Source organism: Cyrtonyx montezumae, unplaced genomic scaffold, assembly GCF_038088225.1.
Source record: "Cyrtonyx montezumae isolate F1298 unplaced genomic scaffold, pur_monq_1.0 scaffold_18, whole genome shotgun sequence".
In the NCBI taxonomy this organism is placed as follows: Eukaryota; Metazoa; Chordata; class Aves; order Galliformes; family Odontophoridae; genus Cyrtonyx; species Cyrtonyx montezumae.
Window position 1 is genome coordinate 10,024,655 of NW_027071914.1, and position 10,179 is coordinate 10,034,833.

Genomic DNA, 10,179 nt, shown 5'->3' on the forward strand with positions numbered 1-10,179 from the left:
GAGTTTGGGAGCTGTAAAGGTGAAATGGTTGGTGTGGTGCGTCAGCAAAGCAGAAATGCCAAAGAACACTCTGAGTAATGCATGGTACTTCCAGGTCAAAGACCTCCTATGAGAATGCCAGTGGAAATGGCTCGATGGAGCCAGCCCCAAGAATCAGCAACAGTTTTCAGGTTTGGATTAGGCTAAGAGCAGTAGGAAGGGAGAGAAAATCCAACCTAGAAGGAGAAATGGAAAGAAACAAAACTTTACTGAAGACTGAGGTAAAACAGGAAGTGTGTGAAGCTCATCAAATGTGTGAAAAGCTACTGCAAAGAGGGAGAAAATGCTTCTTCCTCTCTCTCATGGTCAGGAGAAGATGTCGTGAATAGAAGCCAAACCAGAAAGATGCAGATGCTGGGAAATGGTATTTTGGTGCAGTAGAAATTCCATTGCTGGAAGCTTTTGAAAAGAAACAAAATAATTGCGTACTACAGTTGGCTATGCTGTAATATTCTTAGGTTCCTTCAAGCTTTATTGTCTACTAGTGCATCAATTTATAGCTATTACCACGATATTAGAGAAATGAGATGGCTGTTGATAGTGTTTTGGAAGGATTCAATGCCAGAATTACCATGAGATGTGGACAGGGCCACAGCAGTGGGGCTGAAATGCCAAGGTGCCGATGGTCCCCCAGACCTGCTAGACATGGCGTTGGCCAAGACCTCCAGCTGAGGTTGCCAGGCCCTCAGGTCCTCCACCAGCACCTCCCAGGCTGCCTGAATGGAGGTCGGAGGGAGCAGGTGGGAGGATGGCAGTTGCTCATGCCATTCACATCATCGCGTGTCTCTCATGTCTGTGGTGCCCCAGGGAACCATGCAGCCATGTTCTCCTGGTGGAGGACATATTGTGCTGGAAGCGTGGTACTTTCCCAGGTGGGCCTTTGGGGCTAGAACAGCCATTCCAATGTCCTCATTTAAATTGCATTGATTTTCTAAAGAATTATGTCTCCCTTGACAGTCTAGAAATAAAACCTCTTGCTCTGACTGGCACAACAGCCTCATGATTTCTATATATTGACGAAGTGGATTCACACTGTCTTAACACGGGCAAGCTATTCTTCAGCACGCTCGATCAGAGAAAGAGAAAATTACATTTACACACCTCCTGCCGCTCTCCTTACGTTTCCCATCCTGCCTTTCCAGGGGCAGGTGTTGCTGTGAGCTCCCACCTGCAGCCTGCCCAGTGAAGATGCACAGCATTGTGTTTTCACAGGAATATCTCCTCCTGATGTGGGCAGGGCCCAATTAGACATGGTGCCAAAGTATGAGTTTGCAGGGATATTTTTAGTCACCCTCTGAGTTTCCTTTCCGCCTCTTGGCTGAAGTGAAACTGTTTGTGAGGTGGCTCTCTGCATCCCAGACTGGTTTCTGGCTCATTTCTCAGGGTCAGGGAGTCAAGGAGCTTCTGGGAGGACTCTTCAAACTTAAATGCTTTCAGCAACAGCAGAGAGGGAGAGTGAAGGCTGTTCCATGGAAGCTGGTGTATCATGGTGGGCTGGTGGGGCCATCTGAGCATTGTGCCGAAATGGTGTTCTCTGGTTTCTACTTTGCTGGACATTATATGGCTTTAACATGCTGTTATGTGTATGTGTGTTGGGGTTTCAGATGAGGAAGCCTTCAAAGACCTCAGGATGGCAATCCTGCTGTTTCCAGCACGTGTAATCCCTGAAGACCTAGTTCAGGAGCTTGCTCCTGTGCTTGCAGTTTGGTGTGTCATTCAGGCAGTGTTTTCATAGAAGTGTTAAGGGTGGGAAGACCACCAAGATTATCTAGCTCAAACATCAACCCGTGATTGTGACTACCATAGACAATGTCACTCAGTGCCACGTATACACTTTTCTTGAACACCTCCAGGAGCAGTGACTCCCCTACTTCCCTGGGCAGCTTGTTCCAGTACCTTCACTGCTCTTTCCAAGAAGAAATTTTTCCTAATATCCAACTTGCCTGAACCTCCCTTGGTCTGACTTAAGGCCATTACCTCTCATCCTATGGACTGGGTTTTCCAGGAGCAGGTGAAAACTACAGACATAGGTGAGACCCAAGAACCTGAAAGCCATATGCTATGCCACACCAGGGAGCTGCATGACCCACCCAAAGCCCCCACTGATGGGAATTTGTTAGCATGGGAAACTTCCGCTGTCAGGACTGGTTACGACGGGAGACCTTGCTCTCATGAGCTTTATTTCTGAGAGTGACAGCTCAGCTATGCGGCTCTAAATATATGTTCCCTGGTCCTGATGTCCTATTTAGGTCAAAGCCTGCGCTTTGCCTTCAAGAGAGCTGGAGAGCATAGACTTACCATTGTGGATAATTAGCTGCCTGTGAGGCAGGAGTTATCTTTAAAAGGAGTTGAGTTGGGGTGGAAAGCTTGTGCCAGAAGTGGGGCCAGATATTGCTTGTTTGCTCCTCTGTATACAGACGTGAATGACTTTTCCTAATAGCTTTTGGGGAAGCAGTAAATGGATAGCTGCTTTGCTTTGTCAGCGCTGGGGGCTGTTTATCAATCCGGAGTAAGAAGGAGCAGCAGAAACAATGGGACACTTGCTATGACTGAGCCACATTATCTTTAATCTTTCTAATAGTCTTTCCAAGGAAAGACCTTGCCCTTGAACTCTGTCATAGTTTACCTGCTGTGCTCATCTTGTTTGTGCTGCAGCTGCAGAGCTCACGCACATTTATGGCTGCTGCTGAGCACCAGAAATGCTGAGCAGTGGCTGTGGAATAGGGTGGTATGGTTGAGGTCTGCAGCCAGAGGAGAGCTGCTTGTGCAGATGTCCTAGTCCATGGCTGCAACATCCCCAAGCTGCCTGAGCACTGGGGTGCTCAGAAATGACTTCAGCCCAACAGAAACTGCAGAGAAGCTATGGCTATGTTTAGAGTCTGGCCAGGACAGGAGCTGCTGGTTCTAGCACACTTTACATCAGGCTTTTGTGTCACCTTGCTGCTGCTTGTCCCCTGTCTTCCAGCCAGCACCTCACCCTTGGCATCATATCCATGGGCTTTGGGGCTTTGAAGGCACTGACTAAAAAAGGACCCTGTTCTGAAGGTGTCCCACCTCAGCATCAAGCCCTGATGGAGGTTTGTTTAAACTGAAATTGGAATGTGGGCTGGAGGTGATCCCTCCTGGGAGCCTGCCACCATTGTGCAGAGCAGCCCTTGGTCTTCTTTTACTTCCCATTAATCTCAAGCCTGTTACGGATCTTGCTGTGAAATGGATGTGACTGGCATTTAGCAGAAATCCCAGCTCTTGTCAGAACAGTGCCTGGGGAGATGCAGTGCTGCTCAGCCATCCGGCCAACATCACCCCTATTTTGCAAGCTCGGGCAGCACCTCACTTCATCAATAAATACTCTTGACTAATCCTGGGTGATGGTTCCCAGAAGAAGCATGAGCAGGAAAGCTGTTTTGCTCGGCATCAGTTGGCCTCGGCACAACCTCGCTAGTGTTGTTGGGTGGAAGGAACCCATCTGGACCACTAAGATGGGTTTGGCCACGGCACAAAATCCAAGAGCAATGAGTGAGCAGCACGGGGCCCAGGCTGCCCTCCTGCTCCCCACAGCTCTCAGGTAAATGCTGTGCTCTGCTCCTCACGATGCAGCAGAATTAGGAATAACCCAGCTGTGGGAGGTACACTTAGAGTATCCCCTTTGAGGAAAGGCATCGATGCAATTTAGTGCATTTGGGGCTTCCTCCTTCAGTGCATTAATTTTACATAGGTGCAAAGTGAGCCGTTTTTCATCTCTCCCTTGACCGCAGACTTGCTGGCAGACCTGGGAAGAAGTGCTGTGCTGTCCCCCCCCCCCCATCCCCAGCTGCATCTGTCATTTGAAGTGAGTGCTGGAGCTTTCTCAGCCTGATCACACTTTTTTTTTTTTTTTTTAATTTTTTTATGCATCAGCCACTTCTTCAAGGAAGAGAACGCGTAAGAACATAAAGAGAACTTAAGCAGATGTTTCTAACCAAACTGAATTTCAGGATTTGCTAAGAACAAAGCTTTTGATTTGCTCAAAAGTCAACTAGACATCTGTTCGAGGGCTATGATTCGCAGGGAACGCCAAGATGCTCCAGCCCATAACAAACCCTGCTCAGATGCGCCGGTACTCCGCTCCCGGGGCCGGATCCCCGCCGTGCTGTGCCGGTTCACCCGTGCCCGCCCCTGGGGCTGCCCCGGCCTCCAGCTGCGGCCCCGGCCCGGCTCCGCGGAGCAACAGCGGCCTCCAGTGCCCAAATCTCCTCCCTCCGCATCTCGGCCCCGTCCTCGCAGCGGCTCCGGCACACGGGGTGTCAGCCTGGGGGGAGTGGTGGGGGTACAGCGAGGCCGCTGTACAAAAAGCCCTTTTTCTTTCTTTCTTTCTTCCCTTTTTCTTTTTCTTTTGTTTTCCCTTTTCCCTTTCTTTTTTCTTATTTCTTTTCCTTTTTTTTTCATTTTCTTTTTTCTTTTTCATTTTCTTTTTTTTTTCTTTTCCTTTTTTTCCCTCCTTTTTAACCCCCTGAAAAAATGGTGGACTGATTTTCTCGGTTTGTGTGGCTGTGATCCTCAGGGGCAGAGCTCCACAGCACTGTATGGAGAAGGCAGATCTGCCACCACCGAAGGGACCCTATTGGACCTCTTATCCTGGCAGAGCCCTGGAGTGAGGGCTTTGATGTCTTGCCTTTAGCTAATGTCACTGAAAGTTGGGAGGATGCTTCAGATCTCTACAGGAAGTTTAGGAAAACAGGATTCTTGGTGCAATAAGGAGACTCCTTGGTAAAACATAAGTCTGATGCCCTCCTTGGAAATGTCCTGGACTTTCCTCTGGGGCTCCATCAATATTCTTTGTGGGTATTACCAAACCCCCTATACTTATCAGGGAGGTATTCTGAAAGTTGGGGAAAGGGTGTGTTATGTATATGAGAAATCCCAGCACGAGTCTTCACCATGCTTTCAGTTTATTAGAAGTTTGCAGACGTGAGGATCACTTTCATGCCATCTTCTCTATCACAGCTGTGCCTTTAATTCCAAGCAGAGCTGGAACGTGGAGAGGGCTCTTGGCACTTCCCCCTGTTCTTTATGCGCACGTTAGTGTGTCTTTGCCTGGAAGAGAGGTTAAAAGTGCTGGAGGATGCCTTCAAGTCCCTGACACAAAGAGCCTGGCTTGGGAAGCAAGGAAAGAAGTGAAAATACTGCTTAATTTTTCCTTTAAGCATTACATTTAAGTAAGCCCACATACTCTTGACAGGGAATTTGGGGTTACCGTGGGCATAGGTTAATATTAATCAAACAATAAGCAGAAGAGCTGGTGCTCCCCAGTGTCTCCTGGCAGAACAATTCACCTCTTTGCTACAGGGCTGATGTTAGTCACCTCCAATGCCTGTCTGGCTGGAGATGATGAAGGTTACGACTATGTTTGTGTCAGTTTTTGCAGACAAAAGCCTGCCACCGTGCCTTGCTTGGGTTGGGCCCACTCCCAACTTTCCATGTAACTGCTTCTGTGTCAAAAATAGGGAAAATATTTTTGGCACCCCTCACTTTCTCCCCCATGACCATGGAGGTCCCCATCCCCCTGAAAGCCATGCTCTGCTCCGAGGGGATGCAGAACCTTTGATGTTGCATTGCACCCTGCTCACATGGCTTCCAAGCCTTCCTCGCTCTCCTGGTTCCTGGCCAAGGCCCTAACGATGTTGTGTCTGACGAACCTCCCACCCCCATCTGCTGCACAATGCAGCCAGCAGCTGGTGCTGGGCTGCTGGCTGCCAGCATGGCCATTACGGCCGTGCTGTGTCATTAACTGCGGTGCCTTCATTTGGAGATCCTGCTCAGCACCTCTCTGCCCTATTGCATTTTCTTTAAGCATAAAAGAGCAGAATATGGGGCTGGAGCCTGGGTTAATGAAGGACAGGGGCCAGCCAGACCAACGGTTCTCATCCACTCCGTTCATCCAAGGACTGGAATCTGAGCTCCTGTTGGGGATGTCTCCACTGATGGCAGATGAGTGTGGTTGTCCTGGCGTCCACCAGGGAAAGTCAGTGTGAAGCTCCCTTAACCCCACAGTCTGCAGCACCTGCTTATGGAACAGACTCACTCTTCCCAGCAGAGATTTTCAAGTACTTAATAGCATTGAATTGGAAGTAATTCCTTCACTTGTCTGCCATGGAGCACTTGCAATATATAAATATACTCAGAATTACCTAGGGCCCAAGCTAGATGAAATGAATCAAGTCTTGCCAGACACTTCACTGGCTTTTGGTCCTGGCCTACTGCAATCTGGCACCAGCACAGATTAAATAAAGGCTTATTCTTAAAAATATCCACAGCAAATTGTAACCTTTCAGATGCAGAGAAGACGGAAAGCAGAGCTCAGCTGTAAACTGCTGGTGTGAAAAGCGGAGCATTTCCTCCACCCGAACAAACGCTTCTCTGCCTGCATGTGAAATCCGGGCAGGCTTTGCAGGTTTTGCCATTTGTCTGAGCTTCTGGACAGCCTCCAGCACAGCCTGAGCCACGGCACAGCTCAGCAACTGCAGGTGTGGGGAGATGTCGGCCATTTGATCGTGGTGTGTGGGCAGATGGGGTGCTGCGAGGCACAGCCCGCGGCCCTATTTCACAGCCGGAGCCCACATGCTCTGAGCAGCCTCAGCGGGAGGCCAGATGTGTGCCAGATGTGCTGGGCTCGCTGCCCACACTCCACCCAGATGCATGCAAACAGCTTGCTGTCTAGGAAATCCCGGTGTCATCATCTGTGTAGTATTTAGGCTCAGAGGAGGCCTAGATACTCACATATTCTGAAGGCACAGCAAGCACTCGTTGCCATACAGGACATCATCTGTGCCACAGATAGGGTCAAAGTTCTTTGTACAACCTTTCCTTGTGTCGTAATTGCCACATGCTGCCTGGAGACAGAAAAGAGAAATGCTGAGAATATAAAACATGCTTTCACTTTACCTAAGATGCTCTGCATTCCCAGCAATGTGCATGTTTTGTATGCCTTGGTAACCCATCCCGGCTTGCTTAGCACTCTGCTATGAGCTGACAGGAACCATGTCATCATCCCTTGGCAGTTGAACTCCACCTGGCACTCCTGCACACCCATGGACGTGCCAGCACTGAGCAAGTAATGCTCCATGGGCAGTGTCTGACCATGTTATCCTCAGTTTTTATTTTCAACAGGCACAAGATAAACCTGCCCTCACACTTAAAGGCTGAAGAGTAATGGGAGCTTTGATCCTCTCTCAGCAGGTAACAACGAAGTTCAGCTCTTTGTTAACAGTTTTCCTCCACTGAGTGTGGGAAAATGCAGTGAAAAGCCAGTACCATCCCTGGGATTTGGCTGTGGCACAGCAGGTGGAAAGAGGTTCACAGGCACCAGCATGCACTCCCAGCCCAGCAACTCATGTTACTTCACCGTATATAGCAAGAGTGAAACCCCCATGCATGGATTAGTGCTCTCTCCCCAAAGTTGGCCATACCCTCATGCTACACAGAAACAGGAACCTTCACCTCTGTTCCTTGGCCAGCAGCGCTGTCAGGCTCAGCATTCCCTAGAGAAAGTAGGGAAAGAGGAGACACCTTAGCACCTTGCTGCACTCAGGTTGGCTTCTAAAGGTCCCAACAAAAATATTTCTGCCTGAGGACTGTGTGTCTTCACTCTGACAACTTTGCCTTTTCAAAGGCCCTGCAAATAATTCTCTCCCTTGGGTCTCTCCCATTTTGCTTCTTTCCCACAGCAGAAAGAGAAGGATGGTGCAATTCCTTCCAAGGCCAGCTGTGTGCCCTGTGACTTTCCATGATGTTTTTTCCAGCTACCAGGGAACAAAGGTGGCTTTTGTTATCTCTTATAACATGTTTATGGGTAAATGAGAAACTCCTGCTGGTGCTGGACTTCTCCTGCGGTATATCCAGGGTGAATTTTCAGGTATCAGTGGTTTTAAACCACAAGGAAACAGAGCAAAAGGCAATGTGGTCTCTACCAGAAGAAATGATAGTCCTTGAGGTCTCACACCAAAGCTGGTGGGAGCAAGCTGCGACTTTGTCAGGCTTTTCCATGGAGAAGCTGGCCCTGAGCTGATGGCTGTGACGCTGTGGGTGGAATACGTGGTGGGTTTGTTTTGAAAAACAGCCTGAATCTATCTGGCAGAAAGCAGTACTGGAAAGATGGTTTTGGGTTGCCTATAGATCCAGAAGTCATCTACACAGAGCATTTAGCCTACATCTACAGCACCAGTTGGTGTGGCCCAATAACAGTGGGTCTGTAGGATGAAGTGGTTTGTTGCTGAGGACCTGGTAGTCACACTGTTCTGTGCTTCAGGGCTTTTACTCTGAATGAGCACCAGTCCAGTCCCAGGAGCTGTGGCTCTGTGTGTGCTTAGTTCATCTAGAAGAGGCCATGCCTTGAGCTCAAACTGCTCTGCAATGGCATCTGCAGCACAGAAAATAGAATGAGGGACTTGCTTCAGAAGCACTGGGAATGAACTTGCTAATGCAGCAATCCCTGGTGAGCAGGACCTGGAGAGCAGCAACAACTCATATTCTCATCCCTCTGCACCATATGGGATTTTGAAAACACAGTTGGCTTAAACATTGACTTTGGAAACCAGAGCTGCATATTCCCTTCTATAGATTTGTTTCCTGTCTTGGCTTTGGTTCTTTAAAGCTAGAATAGCACCTATTTATTTTAAAAGAATTGCACCATCCTAGAAATCACCAGCTCCCACCAAATTCTGGCCCCACAGGAGCAGTGTCAGCCCCTCAGCTTTGCTCACTGTGGAAGCCGAACACCTTTAAAACTTCCTCTCTAGGCTTGCTCACAGACCATGGCTTTAGTGCCCGCTGGGTACTGCAGCACTCTCTGGGGAGCACTGCTGCTCCCTGCCCAGCAGCAAGGCCGCAGCACAGCTGGCCTGTTCCCAGGCTTGCCTTCTCACGCAGCAGGCTCGGAGCTGGAGCAGGGAGAGGAAATGGCTCCTAAGTGAAATGTTGCTCTTACCTTGTTTGAAGCAGATTGCTAGGAAGAGGAGCAGGAAAACAGCACTTGCTTTCATGGTCAAGGTGACACTCGACTGGAGACAGCAAAGAGGGATCAGGATGCTGCTCTGGGTCACTGAGATGCCATCTCCCAGCCTCCTGTGCTGGGACCTTTATACTTTCCCATCGCTGGCACCACCCTCCATGGCCAGCTCCACCCTGCAATGTCATGATGACAACATTGAGAGTACAGGGACAATGCCAGGTGGTAAATGGCACAAGGATTAGAGCCTACCAATGCCAATGGCAGTCATGATCCTTATCAAGAACAAGAGCTGGAGTCACATGTCATGCATGGGTCTGCAGGGAAGAAATGACACTGTACAAGAGCCAGGCTGGAGAAATGGTCAGGGGAGCAAGGGAACAGCTGCATGAGGTGGACTGCCCTTGCCATGAGTGTGCAGATTTGATGAACGGCCCTGCCACTGCCACTCACAGGGCTTGGGACTGTCACAGTACCACCTCCTGCCCGGACAGATGGAGGCAGCAGCAGGAACCACTGCTGGAGGGCAGAGGGCCCATATGTGCCTCAGGCTTCCTGCAGCTGCATATGTAGAGCTGAGATTGTGCCTGCCCCTCTCTTTGGTTGCAGGCCGAACTGGGCTGGCCAGATCGGGTGCTGCTCCCTGCCCCTCTCTCTGGATGCAGGCTGTAGTGAGCCCTGGGAATCTCCTGCATTTACTCCTGCAATGGTGTGCTGCAGAGAGCGGATCAGTCCCTTGGGTATTAGAAGGATTAATTAATGTTTCTAAAGCACTTTGATATCTCAGCCATAAATCACTGGAGAAGTGCAAAGCAAATTATTACTAATGGGGGCTTATGACTCAAAGACAGATTTTTAATTAGCTGAACAAAAAAAGTCAATGCCAAGAGCAATTCAAGGAGCTGTTTATGAGACAGAAATCTCAGCTCAGGCAGCTGCCCTGCCGTCCAAGGGAGACCCCAGTCCAAAAGCAGCCCTGAGGGATGCTGCATTTGACAAAAATGTCCCCTTTGAGATTGCTTATGCAGGGATGGAGTCTTCTGTTCTCACTTAGATTTCCCTCTACTCCCCCTAGGACAATGTGCTGAAAGAACTGCCCTTGGTGGCATCTTACATTTCATTAATGGATTACTTAAAAATGGTGTCGAGTGTAAACC

At 49.2% G+C, this 10,179-nt stretch overlaps 1 protein-coding gene across 1 annotated transcript; it reads right to left on the bottom strand.

Annotated features, from left to right (window-relative positions):
• Nucleotides 1-4,891: 4,891 nt before the first annotated feature.
• On the bottom strand, nucleotides 4,892-9,112 carry LOC136047691 (pancreatic secretory trypsin inhibitor-like). Its single transcript, XM_065734984.1, has 4 exons — nucleotides 9,002-9,112; nucleotides 7,516-7,556; nucleotides 6,796-6,908; nucleotides 4,892-5,112 (listed from the first exon to the last, which is right to left on the bottom strand). Exons 1-4 carry the CDS (start codon nucleotides 9,054-9,056, stop codon nucleotides 5,031-5,033), a joined length of 291 nt encoding a protein of 96 aa, XP_065591056.1. The 5' UTR covers nucleotides 9,057-9,112; the 3' UTR covers nucleotides 4,892-5,030.
• Nucleotides 9,113-10,179: the final 1,067 nt, after the last annotated feature.

Bases quoted from the DNA above. Each gene is read 5' to 3' on its own strand.
- LOC136047691 (XM_065734984.1), bottom strand. From the start codon at position 9,056: ATGAAAGCAAGTGCTGTTTTCCTGCTCCTCTTCCTAGCAATCTGCTTC. The intron at 6,909-7,515 runs GTGAAGGTTCCT...TTCTGTCTCCAG, and splicing joins CTGCTGGCCAAGGAACAGAG to GCAGCATGTGGCAATTACGA. The intron at 5,113-6,795 runs GTGAGTATCTAG...CCTCTCTTCCAG, and splicing joins TTGCTGTGCCTTCAGAATAT to GCAAAGACACACTAACGTGC.